Source organism: Epinephelus fuscoguttatus, linkage group LG15 (assembly GCF_011397635.1).
Source record: "Epinephelus fuscoguttatus linkage group LG15, E.fuscoguttatus.final_Chr_v1".
NCBI classification, from domain to species: domain Eukaryota; kingdom Metazoa; phylum Chordata; class Actinopteri; order Perciformes; family Serranidae; genus Epinephelus; species Epinephelus fuscoguttatus.
In genome coordinates this window covers 4,916,777-4,941,054 of record NC_064766.1, presented here as the reverse complement: position 1 = coordinate 4,941,054, position 24,278 = coordinate 4,916,777, and the positions used below count along the sequence as shown (strand labels likewise).

Genomic DNA, 24,278 nt, shown 5'->3' with positions numbered 1-24,278 from the left:
AATCATACCATGTCTCTGATGTTTGAGGAAAAAATAAATAAATACTGTGATCTTGGGATGGGGAGCACTGCCAGTTAGATTTAAGTAGTGCAAGTGACGTAAGTGGACAAATAATCCCACAGATTCTAAAAGTTTAAGATGAAGTTTAAACATCTTTTTTTTTAAATTCACAATTTTAAGGTCATACTTAAAACAGCTGTAATGAAATGTCTGTAGTATGCACAGTGTACGTATCTGGACAAAATGAAACCGGGGGTTGCTCTTAAGCTCTAGTAGATGTATACAATTTACTGTGTAACTTATTTGTATTCACTAGTACCTGACCAATACATCAGCCAATATTCACTTGTCACAGGTGTACTGGATCAGTGTACAGTATGTGTTGGCTGATGTGGTACTGCAAATAGTGGTGTAACATTACAAAAAACAATGTCTTCATTCAATAGTCTGTCCACCTGAGAGCACTGACAAGTTGACTTTTATATTGTAAAACGTTTATGCTGTAAACTGAATAATGGCTTATATATTGTAGGGCTGAGCAATCAATAGCAATATCAATATTTATTGATGACATCATGATATGAGACTAGTTATTGTCTTAGGTTTTGGATATCATAATATCTCAAGTGTTGTCTTTTCCTGGTTTTCAAGGCTGCATTACAGTTAAGTGTTGTAATTTTCTGAACTTATCAGACTATTCTAGCTGTTCTATTATTTGCCTTAACCCACTTAGTCATTATATCCACATTACTGATGATTATTTATCATATACAGTCAGGTCCATAATTATTTGGACAATGATACAGTTGTCATCATTTTGGCTCTGTACACCACCACAATGGGTTTTAAATGAAACAATGAATACCTGCTTAAAGTGCAGACTCTCAGCTTTCATTTAAGGCTTTTTTCAAAAATGTAGTATGAACCGTGTAGGAATGACAACCATTTCTTCACACAGTCCCCCAACTTTAAGGGCTCATAAGTATTTGGACAAACTAACATAATCATCAATTAAACAGTCAGTTTTAATACTTGGTTGCAAATCCTTTACAGTCAATGACTGCCTGAAGTGTTGGACACATAGGCATCACCAGATGCTGGGTTTCTTCCCTGGTGATGCTCTGCCAGCCCTTTACTGCAGCCGTCTGCACTTCCTGCTTGTGTTTTGGGTGTTTTGCCCTCAGTTTTGGCTTCAGCAAGAGAAACGCATGCTCAGTTGGATTCAGGTCAGATGATATGACTTGGCCATTGCAGAAGATTCCACTTCTTTGCCTTAAAAATGTCTTTGGTTGCTTTTGCAGTATGCTTCAGGTCATTGTCCATCTGCACTGTGAAGCATTGTCCAATGAGTTTTGAAGCATTTGGTTGACTCTGAGCAGATAATGGTGCCCCAAACACTTCAGCTTTCATCCTGCTGCTCTTGTAAGCAAGACAAGACTTCACTAGAATAAATACAGAGGGTTTATCACAAGATGCAAACCATTGGTTAGCCTTAAAAATGGAAGGCCAGATTAGAGTTTATCAAAAACCATCTAAAAAGACTGAACAGCATACTATTGACAGATAAAACAAAGATCAACTCACAGAATGATGGGAAGACAAGAGAAGGAAGAAGGGAAGGAACTGCTCATGATCCAAAGCACACCACCTCATCAGTGAAGCATGGTGGAGGTACTGTTATGTCATGGCCATGTATGGCTGCCAGTGGAACTGGTTCTCTTGTATTTATTGATGATGTGACTGCTGACAAGAGCAGCAGGATGAAAGCTGAAGTGTTTGGGGCACCATTATCTGCTCAGATTCAACCAAATGCTTCAAAACTCATTGGACGATGCTTCACAGTGCAGATGGACATTGACCTGAAGCAGACTGCAAAAACAACCAAAGACATTTTTAAGGCAAAGAAGTGGAATCTTCTGCAATGGCCAAGTCATATCATCTGACCTGAATCCAATTGAGCATGCGTTTCTCTTGCTGAAGCCAAAACTGAGGGCAAAACACCCAAAACACAAGCAGGAAGTGCAGACGGCTGCAGTAAAGGGCTGGCAGAGCATCACCAGGGAAGAAACCCAGCATCTGGTGATGCCTATGTGTCCAACACTTCAGGCAGTCATTGACTGTAAAGGATTTGCAACCAAGTATTAAAACTGACTGTTTAATTGATGATTATGTTAGTTTGTCCAAATACTTATGAGCCCTTAAAGTTGGGGGACTGTGTGAAGAAATGGTTGTCATTCCTACACGGTTCATACTACATTTTTGAAAAAAGCCTTAAATGAAAGCTGAGAGTCTGCACTTTAAGCAGGTATTCATTGTTTCATTTAAAACCCATTGTGGTGGTGTACAGAGCCAAAATGATGACAACTGTATCATTGTCCAAATATTTATGGATCTGACTGTATCTCATTATGAAAGCACCAAATTCAACCCTACAATATTGTCGCAATATTGATATTGAAGTATTTGTTAAAAAATATAATAAAATTGGATTTTCTCCATATCACCCATCCCTAAAATATTTTATTATTGGATGTATTATATTGACATCTTGGCCTTAAAAATCCAAAATCAATCAGGTTTACCAGCATTTTTTTTCCCACTCGAACATGCTAAAGCTTTAGTTTGCCTGTTTGAGTGTCTGTGCCCATTCAGAATGATGAATAAAAAATCAACAATAAAATCCAGATCATAAGAAGTCTGATTTTTGTATTTGATGCTAAACGTGCTTTAAATAGCTTTAACTAGCATTTTGCACCTATGAAATCGATATTGTCAAAACTCTGATTTTCTAATGTTTTGGACAGACACTTGTCACAGTTCATCAAAGGTCAGCAGCCTAAACAGCAACATTGTGTTAGTCAGTATAGTTTATTAACAGTGCCATGCTCACTGCTGGACACGTAGTGCTCTTTAGTTACCAACAATGACCTTATGAGTAACTTTGAATGTATCGACTGATGTTCACTAAATTACAAGCTGCAGCTTGTCTTGTTGCCATCACTGAGGTTTACCTTTGTTTCCCAGCATGTAAGGCGATAGTGGATGAACTGAACCACTCAATCAGTCAGGTGGACCCAAAGAAAACCATCAACGTCGGCGGCTTTAGACTCAACCCTGATGGAACCATGAAAGACAAAAAGGTACAGTACACTGATAAAGATGCCCTCAGCTTACCACTCATCTGTCTACTACACCTCTTAGTTACTGTATATGTAGTTGTTGAAGTATAAGCTGAACTACTGTTTGGTTATTGGCAGTGCTGGAAGAAGTATTCATATGCTTTACTTACTTAAATACTCCATTACAAATAAAAGTCCTGCATTCAGAACCTTTCTTACATGAAAGTATGCAAGTATTATCAGCAAAGTCTGAAAAGAAAATGAGATTTTAGCGTTGCTAAAAATAATTAAATACATTATTTTGAAAACTGTTTTTCATAATGGTATTCAAGTAAATGTATTTAGTTACTTTTCACTACTGGTTATTGGTTCAGAGGGAACTAAAGCTCTGTCCTACTTGGCTAGCTTTTGTTCCACATTAACTTCTGAGTCCCCCACAGCTGTGCACTGGCACAGCAACAGGACCCAATACAGGAACCCCTCAGAAAAAAACACATAGCGGAATGAGTAACTATAGATAATTCCCAAACCAATTACCAGAATAAAGGTTATTATTGTATGTTTCTGCAAATGTAATGCATACGTTACCTTAAAATACCTAGTTTTGAGTCTCGGTAAAAACAACCTCTTTTCATTGCACTACACCCAGTGGGTACACAGTGACCACATTTCGTGCCTAACAAGCTGCTAAAAATGCAATGATGACGTGCAAAAAACAACCAAATTTGTTGTTTTTGACCTTGAACAGTGGTCTACAGCTTGGCCGGTGTCTCACCGAGGTGACACACCGTTCACCATCCCCTCCATGTTTCCGAGTGTTTTCAAAAATGTTAATGCCAACATATTCTTTTGGTGACTGGGCTGATAATTCCTCAGTTATTATTGTCACCCATCAAAGGATTTAAAATGTGTAGAATTTATCATTACAATTGGCTGGAGAATGTGCTTAATCATTGTCTTTATCAAGTTCTAAATGAATACTCACACGGTATTTTGAAGGTCACCAGTTTAAGTTCTTTCTAGGCTACAGCTTTTTCAGCATCATATTTTTTCAGCCTTTGTGACATTTTCAGTGACCATGATATCAACAGGAAAATCCACTTGGACCTTTGTGCCTTGTGCATTATTTTTCTGTAATCACATAGCTCGTTGTCCATTAGACAACCAACTGTATTTTAGGTTGTTATCTGTCTCTTGTGAGTACGCCCACATTATGGAAGTGCAATACTAGATCACTGTACTGTAGTCAAGGGAAAATCAGTGATTTCTGTGGGTAGTGGGGAAGGTCTGTAAATTATTTTTTTTAACACTGTTTATGAAAAGAGTAATTTATTCAGCAGTAAATGTACTATTTTCTGTCTGGGATTTACACAGAAGTTTACTTAAACTATATCTCCCGTGTAATTGTATGTCATTATTGCAATATATTATTTTTCAGTTAAAAGTATGTTGGTAATTTCAGTGTTCGTAGTCACAGTCTTTGTTTCAGTTTATATGCACACACTGGGTTTGCCTCATTCAAAATAAAGCAACATTCAAACTTTGTGCTATAATCAGTGATGTGAAGGTATCACTGCATTCTCTTCAGAGTGGATTGATCTCTGGTTTTCTGTGTCTGTGTGTGTTTGAGTGGGCACAGTGACACTATGGATCCAGGTTATTGTTCCTGGTCTAATGAGGTCACATCCCACTGGAACCTGGATATCCTCTATTGCCCAGGGACCAGGCTATCATGAGGTGTCCAGCTCTGCCATTGATTTTCTTGGCTTTAATCTCTGATAGCTGGACTGACCGGTGTGTGTAAGTAAGACAAGAGGGCATAAATATCTATATTTTTAAGTCTTACAATGATGTGTACAATATGTCTCTATCTGTAAAATACTCTCTGTAAACAGATATTTGCATATGTAATTAAAATCTGTAGGCTACTTGACAAGATTTTGGTATCAGAAGTGTACCATTTGTAGGCCGAGTATATTGATTAATCATGTTTGAGTGGGCTTTGATTGCATGCAGGTAAACAGTTCATGTGGAGAGCAGAAGAACTGAAAAGCAGTGGCTGAAAAGAACTCTCGGACCCTATAAACCTCTGAAAACGTTTTTCTGCATGTGAATGCAGATTGTTGCCTTGCTCAATTCAATCTCCATTATTGTGTCTCAAGTTGCTAATAGGGCTGTAAACAATGACTGGCTCATGGAAGAGGAAGTACTGACCCACATATCCATCATATGTTATCTGGATATCTGCTGGCTACACCCGAACCCCCGAAATATTGGCCGATGCCCCCAATGGCTTAATCACCATCAGACCCATAGCCAATAGGTTATGAGATAAGATTATGAGAATTCTTACCAAATGTACATTTAAAGTACTTTAGAGTTACTTTAAATCTACTGGTGGGCCCCATCTCCATAACTGCTGCTATGTTAACTGCAACTACACACTCAACACAAATGGTCACGCTAATAAGCATTTTGCTATCATTGTCAGCATGCTGCTCCAACAGCTAAGCAACAATCATCCTCAGCCATCTCACTTTAGGAAGCAACAAGGCGTGGATTTCTGTCATCACCAAATCATGTTAATCCGGCTAACTAGCATCTGAACCAGAGTCCTCCACTGGGTAACCAGCAAAAAGCTGTGTAACAGGTAAAAATATGTGTATATATATAAATTCATGGGTACGGACACGGATAGAAATTAACTACATGCGGGTGGGCAGCGGGTGAGAATAAAAATGTATGTTTTATTTTTTGTAATGTAACAGATGAAGAAGATGTATGGTATATGTGTAATATTTTGACATCTGAATCACTTTATCAAGCTGCAGTTCCCTTTATTTTGAAAGTCAATGACACAAGTTGAACCTTTGACGCCGTCGTCACTGTCATCACCAATGTGGAGGACTTCAGGGATGAAACTTTGTAGCAAGTGCCAAGGGTGAGGTGGCAGCCTACATTGAGTTCAGGACACCCAAGAAGGATCCTTCTGAGGTTTTATGGTGCTAGAACATGCTAAAATGTTTCCTAACCTGGCAGTGATTACACAGAATGTTTTCGCCATCCTGGCATCAAGCGCAGCTGGTGAAAGAGGCTTTTTCTCCATTGGGTTTGCTTAATGCAAGTGACTGTAGCCTGTATGGGTTTAATCATGGGCGTGTTTTGGGCCACAGGACTTCTATTAGCGGGTGTGGGCAGGTACAGCTTTGACTTAGACATAATGACAGGTAATGGGTCGGTTCTGGTACTGAGCACTGGGTATTTGCGGGTGCGGGTTTTAAAAAATGGACCTGTGCAGGACTCAGAACTACATCCTTAAGATAATTACCATGTCACTATGCTATAGGATGTGCGCGCCTCAGACTTCACACCATGTGCACAGTTTCAGCTGAGATAGCTGCAGGTGAGATGATTTTGAGCCCATTGGCAGGTGTTTATATGTTTCTCAGTCTGTAGACTTTGGTTTTGTCCATACGATGGCATCATATCCGTGCTAGATACGGTCACGAATCTTTACAGGTGTGTAGTTTAGATCCAAATGAAGGTAAATTTCCAGGGTAGGTGTGGTGCTTTAAGTCGTGGATAGCTATATCATGGCTGGAGTGATCCCATCACAAGACGGTCTCTTGTTCTTGCTACATACATTTGAGCCTTCATCTCCCTGTCAGTGACTTAACATTTGTCGGAACTATTCCAATATGAGCGCAATAGATTAATCATCAGTCATCTTTCTGACAGTTAACAATGATAATTGAGATATCACTGTGCTGATAGTTTACAGGTATATGTGATGAATTAGTCATATGGGTGCTAAAAATAGCCACAGCTCACGTTTTGGTGCCCCCAGGAATCATTTTCTTTTGGGTTGGGTGCTACCAGCGTATTATCTAAATCTTGCGAGTGTGCTGTCAAATTGGTGAAGATGTTTTCTTAATTTTTTTGGTGTTTTGTCTATCTTCATGTGTTTTCTTAATTTGCTTATTTTGAGCCCTCAGGGCCTCCATATCTTCCTCCTCTTTCAGTCAGCAAAAAAGAAAACCGCTCAGCAGTCATACAGACAGTTTGGTTCCTGCTCTGAGTCTGTTCAGCCCCATCCTCTCTCTGTGATCACCTCACTTTTTTTTCATCATAATTCCTGCATTGCATTGCTGATTAACACATTATGGTTCCATAATTGCAAAGTCATCCAACTGAATATCCAACTATCATAAACGTAACCTAAAGAAAACCTAAATCCAAAATAATGACAACTTTCTGCTGCATTACTGACTATTTCAATTTTAAGTTTTGTGATCACAGAGAGGGTTAGAGGTGACAGGAAGTGCCTCTAGAGCTCCCAGACCCCAATAAAACCTGTCTCATCATTTTTTCCAAAAGCTCAGTTATTGCCATAATATGAGCTTTTTAAGATTTGTCCTCTCTGGATAGCTGAATTTTGTGGTTAGAAAAGGAGCATGGCTGGAGGTTCAAACAGAGAGGAAGATGAGTTTTTAAACTGAGGCATGCTGGCATGAAGTCAACTCAGAGCTACTGCAGCAAATTTTCCAGGCTTTTGGCTAGATCTAGAGTTTTTTGGCAGCAGGCTCTGTGGCAGAGCAGCTAATACAAACTTTACCAGAGCTTCATTTTAAATGAATAATATGCCACTCTGGGAGAGAGTTTTGAATTGTGTTGCAAACTGTTGCCAACTGTTACTCTTGGGTCTTCTGTCTTTGGCCTGAGGCTTAATTCCACTCTCAACAGTTTACAGTTCCTTCATGTCTGCAATAATGTTTCCTTTGACATGATGTTCTTGAATCGGTGGCTCAGTTGGAGATTAAATCAATTTTTGACATCTCTCAGAAGATAAGATTGCTCTCCAAAATGTATGCTTTAGATTATGGGTACCAAAACCTGGCTTCCTTCATTTAAAGTTACTTTACAATGTTACTTTCTGTGTAGAGTAATAAGTTACTTAGTACACTCCTTTTGGATTACTTTGACCAAAATGACCTCAGAAGAACTAATGCTCATTTCAAATGGATGATGGTCATGTTGTTTCACAGCATGTAATCAAAGCACAGAAGCTCCACTTTATTACAGTTCATTTCAAATCCAGTGCTTCACAGGTCTGACCCATTCATGCATTCATATACAGTGGTTACCTCTTAGGATTAAAATCCCCTGCTTTTATTAATAATAGCATGATGATAAAGAACACTTAAATAGTCTAGACCTTTTAAAATAAATGAATAGCCTTGGACACAGAGAGGGTCATGCAGAGGATCAAAGTCTAATAATTACGAGATATAGATAAGTATTTGTGGGCCTTTGATATGAAACACAGTAAACAAATGTTGAGGTTAGCACAGCAAAAAGAATGGCATGCGATTGAGTTACTAAGAGGAGTACAAATTAATACACCGGAGCTGGAAGACCCACCTGCCAGTTTCTCGGTGCGCCGCTTAGCTACAGCAGCACTAGAGAGAGTTATGCATAAAAACGCAACTGTGTGCCAGTGTTGCTCTGCATTTGTAGGGGATGTGAATGGAATCATCCAACATACACTAACATCAGCCTGGAAGTGCTGATCACCAGGACGAAGAAAAAACAAACCAGAGACCAGCTCCTAATCCCCGCTGCTTTCAGGCAGCCTTAGGACGCAAAAGCAGAACGGGATATGTTGTAGACGTTGCAGGTGTATTAATGGAAACACATTTAACTTGATAACGCATAGCCCCAGATGTGCCAATCGCTGGCTCCTTTCTAGGCCTATAATGTAGCGTAAAATGACATGACAACTCACAACAATCAGGGGATTTATTCTGTGGGCACACTGGCAGAAGTGGAGTAGTGTGGATCAGTGTGGATGAATTAAAAATGAAAACAATAAACAGTGTATTTCGGGTGGTAACTGGTGTTGTGACATTGTAAATGTAATATAGTAACATTACCTGAAATCCTGTTGGTAACGCGTTATATTACCTCATTACTGCTAAAATGTCATATATTACTGTAAGGCGTTACTTTTGTAACATGTTACGAAAGTAACTCAATGTGTTACCCCCAACACCAGTGGAGACAGTATTGGATTAAACTCAATTCATCCCATCTATTACTTGAGTTTTTCAAACAGTAGACAAAAAGAACATAGAAATCTACTACCAAAGCATCAATTCATGATACACTATCCCACAAGTATGAGAAATATACAGTACAGGCCAAAAGTTTGGACACACCTTCTCATTCAATGCGTTTTCTTTATTTTCATGACTATTTACATTGTAGATTCTCACTGAAGGCATCAAAACTATGAATGAACACGTGGAGTTATGTACTTAACAAAAAAAGGTGAAATAACTGAAAACATGTTTTATATTCTAGTTTCTTCAAAATAGCCACCCTTTGCTCTGATTACTGCTTTGCACACTCTTGGCATTCTCTCCATGAGCTTCAAGAGGTAGTCACCTGAAATGGTTTCCACTTCACAGGTGTGCCTTATCAGGGTTAATTAGTGGAATTTCTTGCTTTATCAATGGGGTTGGGACCATCAGTTGTGTTGTGCAGAAGTCAGGTTAATACACAGCCGACAGCCCTATTGGACAACTGTTAAAATTCACATTATGGCAAGAACCAATCAGCTAACTAAAGAAAAACGAGTGGCCATCATTACTTTAAGAAATGAAGGTCAGTCAGTCCGGAAAATTGCAAAAACTTTAAATGTGTCCCCAAGTGGAGTCGCAAAAACCATCAAGCGCTACAACGAAACTGGCACACATGAGGACCGACCCAGGAAAGGAAGACCAAGAGTCACCTCTGCTTCTGAGGATAAGTTCATCCGAGTCACCAGCCTCAGAAATGGCAAGTTAACAGCAGCTCAGATCAGAGACCAGATGAATGCCACACAGAGTTCTAGCAGCAGACCCATCTCTAGAACAACTGTTGAGAGGAGACTGCGCGAATCAGGCCTTCGTGGTCAAATAGCTGCTAGGAAACCACTGCTAAGGAGAGGCAACAAGCACAAGAGATTTGTTTGGGCCAAGAAACACAAGGAATGGACATTAGACCAGTGGAAATCTGTGCTTTGGTCTGATGAGTCCAAATTTGAGATCTTTGGTTCCAACCTCCGTGTCTTTGTGAGACGCAGAAAAGGTGAACGGATGGATTCCACATGCCTGGTTCCCACTGTGAAGCATGGAGGAGGAGGTGTGATGGTGTGGGGGTGTTTTGCTGGTGACACTGTTGGGGATTTATTCAAAATTGAAGGCACACTGAACCAGCATGGCTACCACAGCATCCTGCAGCGACATGCCATCCCATCCGGCTTGCGTTTAGTTGGACGATCATTTATTTTTCAACAGGACAATGACCCCAAACACACCTCCAGGCTGTGTAAGGGCTATTTGACCAAGAAGGAGAGTGATGGAGTGCTGCGGCAGATGACCTGGCCTCCACAGTCACCGGACCTGAACCCAATCGAGATGGTTTGGGGTGAGCTGGACCGCAGAGTGAAGGCAAAGGGCCAACAAGTGCTAAACACCTCTGGGAACTCCTTCAAGACTGTTGGAAAACCATTTCAGGTGACTACCTCTTGAAGCTCATGGAGAGAATGCCAAGAGTGTGCAAAGCAGTAATCAGAGCAAAGGGTGGCTATTTTGAAGAAACTAGAATATAAAACATGTTTTCAGTTATTTCACCTTTTTTTGTTAAGTACATAACTCCACATGTGTTCATTCATAGTTTTGATGCCTTCAGTGAGAATCTACAATGTAAATAGTCATGAAAATAAAGAAAACGCATTGAATGAGAAGGTGTGTCCAAACTTTTGGCCTGTACTGTAGGTCCTCCAACACATGTGGTGAATGAAATGAGACAAAACAACAGCCAAAAAAGAAAAAAAAAAGGCCAAAGCTTAAAGATGGTTAACTGTCTTTTGTCGATTAAAAGGTAAAGCCAGTTCTGTTTCACAAATCACAGCTTTTGTCCCGCTGTACTAAGTAATACACGCGTCCATATATTGGTAAAGTCTCACTGTAAGGTGTTGTTAAATGACACCAGTGTACACTGAACACTGTGATGAAACACTTTTAACACTGACTACAGATCTATATGAACACGGGACCTTTGTTAATTTGAACTGATAAACGTTTGAACAACGGTTAGAGACTTCTCTTTATGAATCAATTAGATGACTGCACAGAGAGGGTAAAGTTAGTGTGCAGGTTGAAGTGTAAAGGACACCAACAGAAAGCCAGGACTCCACACTGCGTAACAATGGTTTATTTATCTCTCCATGACCAGAGTATCAGACACAGTTGAACACCATGTTGCCCTTCTAGTGGTTTCAACTATTGTTTGATGGATACTACATTTATGTCATCCAAATGTGAGTGTCCTTCATGGTGCTATTAATGCTGCTATCTGTGTCATTCGTGGCTTCTCATTAAGCAGTTGTCTAAAGGTGGATTAATTTAGATATGAATGCTAATTACTCTTCTTGTGCCCCCTGTGGGTCCTGCTTAGATTTCATTTAATTTGCCCCCTAGCTGTGTGTGTGTGCGTACGTGTGTGTGTGTGTGTGTGTGTGTGTGTGTGTGTGTGTGTGTGTGTGTGTGTGTGTGTGTGTGTGTGTGTGTGTGTGTGCCACTTAAAAGGAAAGGCAGTAGGTTTGCAGTACACTCAAACAAAGGTTATGCTAACATGCTCACTATATTGATGCTTATGTAATATTTTACAAAGGACATTTTGAAACTGCTCTTTAGGACAAATTCACATATCAGAACACAGCTCATGGCAATGTACCTTGTACTGGTGCCTCTTGTTGTGACATCACCACATACATTCAGAGCTATCATACACTGAAAATAGAAAATGTTTCAAGCATGAAAGACAGGAGTCATAATCAACAAACATCATCTCTTCTTTGTGGAACTGTGATTTTACACTGATCCTCAACAACCACACAAGAAGAAGAAGCAGATAGAGGAATTTCAACATGTATTAGAGTTTATTTGAGTAAGATGTTCCGTCAAGAAGTGATTTAATATTGCACTTTCAATATTCACTTAAGAAACTTTTTTTTTTCTTAATGGTCAAAACCAACACATTTTCAATCCGATCTTGTCACGTATCGACATTTGGTCATGGACTTTCACGTCGACATATAACATGCAAGGTACCCTGGGTGTATTGGTTGTTGACATTCTGGGACGCCGTGTCAATTTAAGTTGTTTACTTTCTTTGTCTCTTGTCAAAATATACTTACGTATATATACGTTTTCATAGGAATTGTACAGTTTGCATACAGTCTCTTTCAAAATAAATGCTCTACGTCTGTACAACACCACAAATTGATGTTTTTTTCCTTCATCAACAAACACATATGGTTTACGTTTTGTCATCATCATACACGTGGTTGGGTTTAACGTTTCAAAAACTAGTGCTTCGTCAGTGACTCCCAGCGTTAGACACTGATGAAAAAAGCTGTGCTTTCACGTCGGCATGATACATGGTTGGTCGCCATTATTATTTAACGGCACCCAGTGCCATCAGGGGGAACACAGCAGACAACAACGGTGTTTGCGCCCTGTGAGATTGTAAAGCCAAAGTTTGTTTATTTTTTCATAAACCCAACCAAGTGCTTTTGTTGAGTAAACCCAATCATGTGCGTGTGTTTGCCAAAGTAACCATGTGCGTTTGTCAGTAATGTCACTAGATGGCACTCAGCTCATGGAGCACAAAGTACCAAAAAACACATTTGAGAAACTCAACAGCAATGTCCCCTTCCAGAAATCCTGACCCAGTTACTCAAGATAATTCACAGACCTTGTTGTGAGCAGTTTCATGTAGGAACTATTTTATTTCTACTGAACTACAGCTGCCAATCGAATCACCGTGCTGAGGGAAGAGTGCATCTACGGCTAGCACACCTAGCACCACTGATTTAGCTAACGTCTCAGCTCAGGGGAGGAGGAAGCTGTTAATGTTTACATCACATGTAGTCCCAAGCAAGAGCCTCTCCTCCATGGATAGATGCACACTTCCTTCTGCGCGATGATATAGTTCCTACATATGACAGCTCACAACAAGGTCTGCAGAATGAATCAAATCAAACGTATCAAATTTATCTTTTTGGCGCTTTGAAACCGAGTGCCGTCTAGTTCCATTATATTGGAAAGAAGGCAGACATCTCTACAGCTGACATCTCCAAAACTCTGGAAATATGTATTTTTGATTTTTGTGTGCACTGTCCCTTTAACTACAGTCTTTCTAGAGCCCCCATTTTAATACTTTTATGTGACACTAGAACTGCCCATTGCCCATTTCTTTATATTTGGTCTAAAAAGTCTTCTCCAATTTTCTGATGGACCGACACACTGGTTTATTTATATAACAGTGGGGAATTTTGCTTTGAATGCGTTACTGGAACCCAGATCAGCTTTTCTGATGAAAACAGTTTTGGGTTGTTATGCTATAGTCTCCATGCCAGGATAGTGTGGTTCCTTCAGACATGAGCTCCTCCTCTGCCCTCAGCTGACACTAACCTCCACCTGTTGCATTGTTCGGTCAATCAAATGTTACTGAGCTGCAGAAGAAGCCAAACCTTGATCCTATGCCCTCCCGGCTCCCTCCTTTTCAGCAGCTTTTGACCTGGTTTGAATCGGAGAGGGAGGGATGTCACAGCTTAGATGCCATCAGTGAGGAGGATTTGCAGGTTTTAAGTCTCTGCTCTTTGGCCTCCTCACAGTAGGACTTCCTGGGGGCATGGGGCTGCTCCGTGGCACAAAAGTTAAACCTGCCTGCTGCAACAATGACACATTTAAGGCCTCCAAAGACATTGAACTTAGTTGGAGCGGTGAGCTGATCTCATAGTGACCAGTGGGAAGTCATGCATTGAGAATGAGAGGATGCACAATGACATGCTGACACAGTGACACATAATATCATGGCCCAGCAATGTGACAGAGTCGGGTGACATGACGTTTGCAGATATATTTTTTAATCCAGAAATCTTTAGCGTTTTTTTCTTTGATGGTTTCTTAAAGGAATAGTTCAACAGAGAGAGATAGATGTCATGCAACAGACCCCTGCACCAGTTATCTTAACTATTCAGCCAGCAGTTTGTTAAATCCATAAACAGAAATTTTAAAGGGCAGTTTGTGGTTTTAAGGGGAGTTATCTTCTGGAACTGTTTTAAGTGGGAAGTCTGTGAGGGATCATTCTATCTTTGCTGGGGCAACAGTGTGAACCTCTGTATAGGGTTAAAAAATCCACCTTCCAACACTAAAGCTCAAAGTTCCACACATATCTTGTTAATGTAATCTGTACAAAAATGAAATGTGTCATTTTAGGGGGAATTACATGCTGCAACTATTTCTTGAGGAGCCACAGTGTATCTATCCACCTACTACACTTGTCTCTTGCCAGCTATAGATGGGATAGACAGATGTGGTCAGTGAGTAGAGGTTTTGTTTGTGATTTGTGCACAAGTACACTGGTACCAAATCCATCAGTTCCATTTAGGATTCCTTGAACTTTGGTTCTGTCTAGAAAATCAGCTGCATTTTCACTGGTTTTGAGCAAAACCATTGTAATCATGGATGCTTCAATAACAGAGGGCATTGCAGAATGTACAACAGAAGTTAACATTAGTAGAAAGGCATCGACTAACTGCGAGCTTCTGTTATTACAGATACTTGTTTTTATCCAAAAATCAAGCATGGGCTGCATATTTATGATAAGAAGATGATTTCTCACTTGACTTCTCCATTATTACCCTCCATCTTCTCTTTCCAACCGATAGAATATGATATGTCCACTGATTCCAGCTGGGAACCAACTTTTTGGGTTCCAGACCTATTTTTTGGGTCAATATGCTTTGAACAGCTCATAATTAGGTGTGCAAACCGGAACAGAACCGTTCCATGTTGGTGGAATTGGGGTATGAGATAAGAAGACATCAGTAAGCTGCACCATGGAGGTTTAAAGAGAACTGGATACAGCATTGGAGGTGGGACCCCATTCACTCCTATGAAAGTTACTCAGTTGCACATGAAGCCAAAAAGTTTAACTGCCGTGTATAAAATTACCCAGAGAATTGGCACTGCCTCTGCACCGTGAGGTCCATAGAGTAGGCTAGAGACCTCCATGAATGGATCAAATTCTGATAGTTAAACATGTCATTTCAAGGGGGTTGTGAGATTTAAAAAAAAAAAAAAAAAAAAAGTATCCATTGATTTACAGATGTCGCCTTCACTATTTAAGTCTATGGGAAAAGGTCTTTTTGGACCACATGGCATCACGTGATGGACATAATTCCATTGTTTGTCCACTACAATAACTGGCTTCAAAGCCCAGCACACTTCCTGGAGGCCTTAGCTGCACACAGTCACTGTTCATCCAGAAATAGTTCCAGCACTGCCTCTAAAACTACAAACTTAATTTTTTTAATTTCAGTTTTTGAACAGATTAAACAGGATAAACAAGATATATAAACAAGATAGTGAGCTTTAGAGTGAGCTTTAGAGGTCCCGTATTACTGAACTTGGGAACATGTGCAGAGGTTTACATTATTCCTCAAGGCCAGCAACAAGGACACAATCACTGACTTCCATTGAGAAATTGTTCCAGCGCTTAACTACCGCATATACGTATATTTACTTTTGACAGAGCCAGGCTAGCAGTTTCCCCCCTGCTTCATGCTAAACTAAGCTGACCACGCCCTGGCTCTGGGTTGATATTGATCTTCTTGTCCTACTCATTGGTAAAAAAGCAGCTAAGCACATTTCCTAGAATGTTGGCTAATTGTTTTGAAGCAGTGCCGGGCATCACCTGTTCTCCATCCTTTTCCAAATTACAAACATGACCCAGCTCCAGGCTATGATTTAATGTTATTCCAAGGATGCATATCATTTACAGTCAAAATTGCCAGCTAATTACAAATCATTGCAATATTTCTCTCTTGTCATAATGAAGTAATATTACTATTATCATTGAATCTTTATCACGGACGTTCATATTCACTAATCCATGCTTTAAATGGCATAATAGTCAAAATGACATTTCAGCTTCTCCTTCCACCCACCACTTTGATGACAATATCATTATTATTATTAATTTATGGGTCTTCATTGGCCCATATCACAAGGACAATGAAATTGAAAGGCCCCTGTCCACAGCGGTGCAATAATGGCTCCCTGTCCAATGGGAATTGAATGGAGGATAGCATCCCTGAGAAGCCTATTCTCTGGCCCAACCGGTCTCTTCCCCCCGCCACCACCGCCACCCCCCAGCCCCATTCTTCAAACAACACTGTGACTGACAGCTCCCTTTCACAGGGCTCCGACTGGCAAGGAAGGGGTTTAATTCCAAACCATTTTGTAGCATGGCATGATAAAGACTCAGACCCAAGCACGGGCTGAGACGGACCGACGTGGTTTTATTGTCGGGTAGGGGGAGTTGTCCTTTTTTTTTTTTTTTTTTTTTTTTTTTGGATGAGATTCAGGATTTAGTTTGAGTTTAAATTTCAAACTCAGTTTTATTTTTATCAAATTCATATATATGATGAGAAAAGTGGAGTCCCACGGCTCTTAGTTTGACAATCTTATGATTTGTATACAATAAAAATATAACCCAACATCTGATCTGCATGTTAAGCAAAAACGACACTGCACTACATTTAGCTGACAGCTGTCTGATTATGAAAATTATGCATGGTTACTGATGAAAAATGCCCAACATTACTTGAAATAAATCAAATTAGCTTTAATGATCTGATTAACAATTAACAATCATTTGTAATGGAGTATTTTTTACAGGAGTAGACATTTCTACAAGACATGAAAGGTATATTAATATATATATATATATGTATATATATGTATATGTGTGTGTGTGTGTGTGTGTGTGTGTGTGTATTGTGTGTATATGTACGTATGTATGTATATATATATATATGTGTGTGTGTGTGTGTGTGTGTGTGTGTGTGTGTATATATATATATATATATATATATATACACTTTTATATTACAAATAAAAAATGACCAAATCTCTTACATTACATTTTAATGTAATGTACTAATTTCCAAGGCCTAAAAATAATTTTGAAGGCTACCATTACACCCATTATAATAAATGAAAAAGTACATTCTAATATATCTCAGATATGTACCTTCATAAACATAAATTAGAAGTCAACCTGATGGCAGAACCAAACATTTACCAAGGACTTCCAGAACACAATAGAACAGAATTAACTACATTAAATATACAAATAAAAGGAAACCATCGTTATATAGTTGTAGGTGGAACATCATGAAGTCAAGTACAGCCTTGAATTTGATAATTCATTCTTGACCATGGAAACTGTAGTTGTAGTTGTATCAAGAAATGATAATAATATGAATAATAAAGGAAGAAGTTAACAATGGCCACTAAGCCACCTTCATGACTGCTGATCAAGACCATAGGAAGCTTCAATATGTTATATGCTCTATGTTTGTAGAGGTAAGAAGATTGGTCAATGTAAAAGTGACTTTTTGTGCAAAAATGACAAAAACCTTCCAGCCTCTTAAACTTGGTGATCTGCTGGTCCTTTTAGTTTTGAACGATATGAAGCTGACTATCTTTGGGTTTGGACTGTTGATCGGACAATAGAAGACATTTTGCACAATTTCCTAACAATTCTTAGACCAAATGATGAATGAATTGATTGAGAAAGTAATGTGTACATCAGTAGGTAATGAAAACAATGAGCCCCACACATATCTGTCCCACAAATACGCTAGGCTAGACATAATCCCTCATTTCTATCACTCAGTGGATAAAATGTCACCACTGGTGTCAAAGTCATCACTAGTAGATTTTGATTGATAGGTGAACCTCATCGTCATTGGCCTGTGTGACCTACATCCCTCGGTGCTCGCCCTCCAACCTTTGGCCCCGTGCTGTAACACATTCTGTTGACCGGCCAACTTCCTTCCTCCTCAGCACAACAGTGTTGTCAAGCTCAAGGGATCTTGTGCTGAATGAATCAGCAGTTAGAGAGGTGGGGTGGACCTTAAAGACAGAGGGATTAGTGATCACTTTTTACTATGAAAAAGCTGTTTGTTGAGCAGAGGAAGAGGCAGAAACACGGAGAACGCAAAGGAAGGATTTGGTAGAAACAGATGGCGGAGAGGCTCTTTGTCACTTTGTGACATCCTGAAGAGTGTGCGTTTGCGTGCATGCACATGCGCGTGCATATAATGTAATCAGTAGGCTTGGCCCAGAAGGGAACACAGCCAATTCTGAAAAGAGACAAAAGGGGTCAGGGAATAATATATCTACATTGTTACAAAATCCAGTTCAGTTCCCCTCTTCCTCTCTGTGCCGTACCCCCACAGCCCTCCTCCCACACCCACCCTACCACCTTTTGACCAGAGAAGACAAGGAAGATTTCCTCCTTTGATCATTGGAGGATGGAGGGGGGATGAATGGCCCAAAAAAGCAGCAGAAGCAGAGCAGGGACTGAGAAAATGAGCTGTTTACCCTGCACTTGGCTTGTTGAGGCCTCCTGCTTCTCCCATCTCCTCCACTGACCCCACCCTTTTTAGGAAACCAACCCCTCCCTTTGACTTTTTCCAGCCCGCTTGGAGGTGTAAAGAGCGACCCCCTTAAGCCCTTTTCACCGCCCCATCCTCGGCCCCTCATCCCCTGGGCGTCACCTCTGTCACCCAATCTCCTTCCGGGGATGGTGGGAGCAGAGTGCTGCACCTGTCTTGACCCGTCTAGACACCACTGCCTTGCTGTTTTGTCCTCAAAGAGGGGAGAGGAAGAGGACGGTGGAGTTTGGAATGGAGAGGTGGGGAGGGGATGTGCGCAGGTTAAAAGTCAGAGTTGGAGGGTGAGGTTTGTTAGTGAGGAGGGAGAAAACACAGCGGAAACAAGAGGTCACCCTGCTGACCCCCACAGAGCCCAGTGGTGTAACACAGCTGACACCGGGGCAACCCACACTCTGAGGACTGTCAACGTCAGAGCGGGTCATAAAGAGTTTTTGTTTTCCTCACGATAAGCCAACCATTTCAGTTATTTGGTTGCCATGGTAGTGACACAGGTGCCATTCAAGTGTATTTTTAAAAATTTTTAGATTGCGTTTACTTCTTTGTAACCATATTTCCAGCTTGGTCTTCCTGTGTTTGCACAACTTTCAGAGACACGCATTTGAGTTAGTGTAGGAAACATTGGGAAAATAATAGGAATGTCATATGACAAAGATCCAGGCCAGACTGGAATCCAAGACATCCGTGAACACGCCACCACACAGCTCAACGTCTGCTCTCCTCCTCTCTCTTGGTTGTGTGGCCAGGTACCTCTGGCTCGCTCAGAGACTCACCTCAACGAGCTCCTGGATGGGGTGTGCAACAGCATGAGTGACTACGCCCTCTACGTGGACCCTGACACCCAGCACAAACAGTACAAGAGATTTGCTCCCAGGGAAAGCGGGTTCACCGGGGACTTCCCTGACTTTAAAAATTTCCAGTTTGCGGGACCTGAGACAACGCCCAACCCCCTGAAATTCGCAGTGAGTGCAAAAGTTCATAATTAAACCATAGTATGAACTACATGTGATAGATCTGTAACCTGTTATTATAACTGTTGGCTAATTTAGGGACATGTGTAGGTCGGAGGCATTTGCAAACCAGGACTGGGTAACACCGGCTTAATCCTTCACTAAGTTTGTGTGTGAAGACCTTCCTAAGTTCTGAGTAACTACAAGCTTCTTTCAGTCTGGTCATTTACTATAAGGGTTGTTCCGTTTAGATTGGAGGAACGTCTTTGCTGTAAAGACCCAGTGTGAATAGGTTGCTAGGAAACATTTGTTGCACTGTCCAATCAAAAGCAATCAGTTGTGTAAACAGGAAGTCTTGCAGGGTAGTTGTAATGCTATTATTGCATAACATACCACAGTTTTAGAAGGCCCAACTATATCATTAATTCAACTATCAGTGTTTTGTAAATGTAGGATCACACACACACACACACACACACACACACACACACATATATATATATATATGTAAAACTAAGATTACTTTGATGTTTATCTAGCTTACATCTGGATATTACAAAATAATTTAACATGCTTTGATGATAGATGTAATATATTTTATTTATTGGGATTTCCATTTAATAAGGGTTAAATAAGTTCAACTGATTATCATTTTACCATTGTAAACATGACTGGAGCCCTGACTTAAGGTTGGTGATTTACTGAGTAATAAATGTTTATAGACAACCTATTTGCATTTAAAATAAAACGATTTAAAAGAATGAACTTCTCTGAAAAGTCTTCGGCAATAAAAGGTTTCTCAATATCTTCATTTAAAATATAATCTTTCCCAGTGTGCAAATGGGCCCTTATATTTACAGGGCAAAACTGTTACTTTACTGAAACTATTACTTTCAATTCAATTCAAAGAAATTAGAACTCAGAAAATTGAAGAAATACTTAAATTATGTTTGTTTTTTAGTGTTCAACTGGGAGTTTTTACTGTCTGTAGTTTTAGTGATATTCACTGTCGGTGATAGTGGCTGCTCCTGTCAAACACAGTGGTACATCACACTCCTGACTTGTCCGCTTTGTGCTCCTCACACACAGCACACACATCCTAGCATTTCCCCAACTTCCAGGTCTTATATAACCTCATGTAACCTCTTTTACTCTTGAATTTAAATGTGTGACATTTTAGCCCACTGTGTCAGTTGGTGCAGTAAACAGTTCCACCTGCAAATAGTCATATTTAGTGCCTATCTCTCTAGAATTACTAGTTTGTGTGGTGTAGCCTGTTTGAATTTAGTGATGTGTCAATATCTACCTACAGTAACCACGTAGGTTGGGGCAGATGCTAGCTTTGCCACATTATGCCATGTTGTGTCATGTGACTAAAGCACTAGCAGTGTTTTTTGTGAATGGCACAAAAATGTGGATTATGTTTCCAGTCGCAGTATAACATGCAGAGGGCTACTGCTGTGTTCAAGTGTTACAATAACTAGTCCACAGATTTTCACATCCAGAACTTGAATACAGCTTGTGTTTTGTGCTGTTTCAGATATTGCTGATTATATCAAGTTCATAGGTCATATTAAGACCAGAGAGCAATTTAATTTATCTTATATTTGTTCTGTATAGTACATGACACAACATCTAGTGTAATATACTTGCTATCTGTATGGCCGTATCTCTCCTGCAAAAGAAGTTTCCTACTTTAATATAATTTCCCTCTTTAAATTGATAAAATAATAATTAAAAAAGCTAAATAAAAATAATGTTTGGATTAGGACATTGCAGTGAATTTGATCGCCATGCAAGAATAACAAAGTGAAGGAGAAAATAACAGAGAACCACCTAAAATGGCTTTAATTTATCTTTTTGTTTTGAAATCGGTCCTTAATCATCTTAATTAGGGTAACGGGGATGCTCAAGCTTCATGTCCATATTTTGTTTGCTATACTGTACACCCTGTAGATCTGCTTATTGCAGACAGACCTGAAAATTGCAATGTTCAAAGCCTATAGCTAATTTAAAAATTCAAGAACACTCCTGAGCTGGATTCAAAATAGGAGCATTGAGGTTTTCTTCAGCTTGAATGTGACCCTGCTGCTCAATGCATTTAATACACTGGAGTTAAAATACACATCACAGGTCATTTTTGCTTTTACACATAGCTGGTCACGTTGCTGCTTTTTTGAGCAGGTCCTTCTTAAGAAAAAAAAATCAAATTCTTTTGAGAACTATCTACTGAAATCAATGAAACAAAAATGGAGTTAGAACTAGTATCAGGTTGAAGGGAATTTAAGCTCCCAGTGAATCTGAGGAGTCAGCAGCATGACCATCGAGTTGTCAAAATGGCTGAACAGTTTGGCAAACAGAGGGGAAACATGGCCACCGCCCTGCAAACGGCATGGCCACCATTGTGCAAAAAGACCCGGTGTGTGTGTGTGTGTGTGTTGTGTATGCAGCTCTGTTTCCCCGAGGCCAAGTCTTTCTTCTGCGTTTGTGTTTTCTTTCTCAGTGTGAAACACTGGTGGAGGAGCTGGAGGATGATATCATCTCTTTGTTCAGCCAGGATGCAGAGCATGTGCATGAGGAGTTATGCAACAGAGTCTCAGGTACCAAAGCTTCTTCACACATTCTCTACCACAGACATGATGCAGCAGCTTGGTTTAGGTTCATCCTCCCCCCTCCCCTCACTCAGGATATCTGTATCACTCTTCACATCAGGTGGAATCTGAGGGGTTTTTTTAGCATGAAGCTGGAGAAATTCACAGAGAATTTAGTTGAATAAATTAATTCAATACGTTCGAGTAATATGGAATATATTGGTAAATTACCTCACATGCTTTGTTGTAGAATTATCAGTTCAAATCTGACTTGTTTCTGCATTTCAGTAGTTAAATGCATTTCCCTTTGCTGTGGCACACAATGATGGCTTTGTGCAATGTGCTTTGTGGGTAATTTAATCGTCTTATATCGCTTATTTTTCCCTGTTGGGTTTGGCTTCCACGGCCTTACGTAACAGCAGAGATGAGAGAGAAGCCATTTTGTTAGAATCTGAATCAGCAGAAAGCCGCTGCCAGTGCGGACGTACCTCTGTTTTTATCAAGATTTATTTCAAGGAAGAACATAATTATACTGAGACATCTCTGTGGCACACAAACTGCTTCAGGGTCAGGCTTAACAATGATCACAAAATCACAGTCGCAACTATCCCGTTTCAAAAATCACCACGATTAAACAGCAGATTAAATCTAATGGAACACAACCTTGCAACATAGTAAAAATTTTCATGTATCTATGTATTAATGTAGACAAGTCAATAACGTCAACACTAATATTTTTGTCCTTGTGTTTTTGATTTCAGAATACTGTAGCGACAGCAGTCACGCAAACGAGGAGTTATAGCATTTAGATTGTCAGTGGACGACAGTGGGACCAACTTTGAACAAAAAAAGAGGCCTTTAACAGAATCTTTTTTTGGACAAATAATTGACCATCTTTTTTAAATAAATAAAAGAACAAAAACTGAGAAACCATATTGTGCCCGTTGGTTTTTGTCTGAGGCTTGAAATCAATGCTCCAGCACACTGCTCACTGATGTCACACCAGAGTATTGTGTTGTCAGCTACTGGTTCTTTTTGGGGTTTTCTCCTCGGTCTGTCGTCTAACCAAAATCAGGCCCATAAACTAAGCACAACAATGAAGCAGTGGCTGTGTTTGTGCTGTGTTTGCAGGCTTATAGCCAGTATGAATTGATAGATTGAAGAGCTGCTAGACAAATATAAATTTGAGATAGCATTCTACACAGTACTGAGCTAATACATTTCTCAAGTTAAAATGTTCCAGCTTCTCCAACCATTCACCTTTTCTGTGTTTTATGTCACATTTCCCTGAGTGTCTTTGGGTTTCGGGTTGTTGGTTGGACATTTGTGACCGGCATGTCTCATTATTTTCTGATGTTTTATCGACTAAACGTTAAATCAATAGCTTAAAATAGAAAACTGAGAATATAATTGATGATAGAGTTTATAATTATTTGCTGTCCTAATTCTACGCCATTCCTACACAAGTTTGTATTGTTCACGTTAATTTGTGTTGTTTTAATTTTTCTAAATATAGTGATATAGCTGTTGCTCATGAGAGTTCAGAGCATTTTGGATCCAAAATTATAAGATAATCTCTAAAAAGTAATGATGAGAGAACATACAGGGACAACAATGCAAAACCCCAAAAGCTTGAGTCTGTGTAGGATGAGCTACAGCTGTGTGTGAACACACAGGTTTCAAATAGTCAAGTGTCTTCTCACACAAACTAGCAGGTGTACAGAGTGGAGCAAACATTGGAGAATCCATTGTGATTGGGCCAGATATAGCAGCAGCTGGTTGATGATTGGTCAGGACAGTCTGCATTGATATGCTAAAGGCTGCAAGTCCAGAGGGGGAAGCTTGTTCAGTGGCAGAGACTGTGTCATACTGAAGCTCCTCTCAATAGATTCAAATATTACTCAAACCTTTCTATGCTTGGCTGACTTTGATATGCTGGTGTAGCACTGGAAGATTAGGCTAAAGCCTATGGAAACATGTTTTGATTGAAGGTGTGTTACATTTTGTTCACTTCTTCACAAGGTACAACCTCCATCAC

The 24,278-nt window shown here is 39.9% G+C and overlaps 1 protein-coding gene across 2 annotated transcripts in view; it reads left to right on the top strand.

Moving 5' to 3' along the window:
• cnpy1 (canopy FGF signaling regulator 1) overlaps positions 1-23,173 on the top strand; it is a 30,312-nt gene extending 7,139 nt beyond the window's left edge. For both annotated transcript variants that reach the window (XM_049599474.1, XM_049599473.1), the window contains exons 3-6: positions 3,025-3,140; positions 19,446-19,661; positions 22,153-22,249; positions 23,002-23,173. In XM_049599474.1, the coding sequence (XP_049455431.1) occupies positions 3,025-3,140; positions 19,446-19,661; positions 22,153-22,249; positions 23,002-23,042 (470 nt within the window). In that variant the 3' untranslated portion in view covers positions 23,043-23,173. The remainder of the gene's footprint in view (positions 1-3,024; positions 3,141-19,445; positions 19,662-22,152; positions 22,250-23,001) is intronic.
• Positions 23,174-24,278: the final 1,105 nt, after the last annotated feature.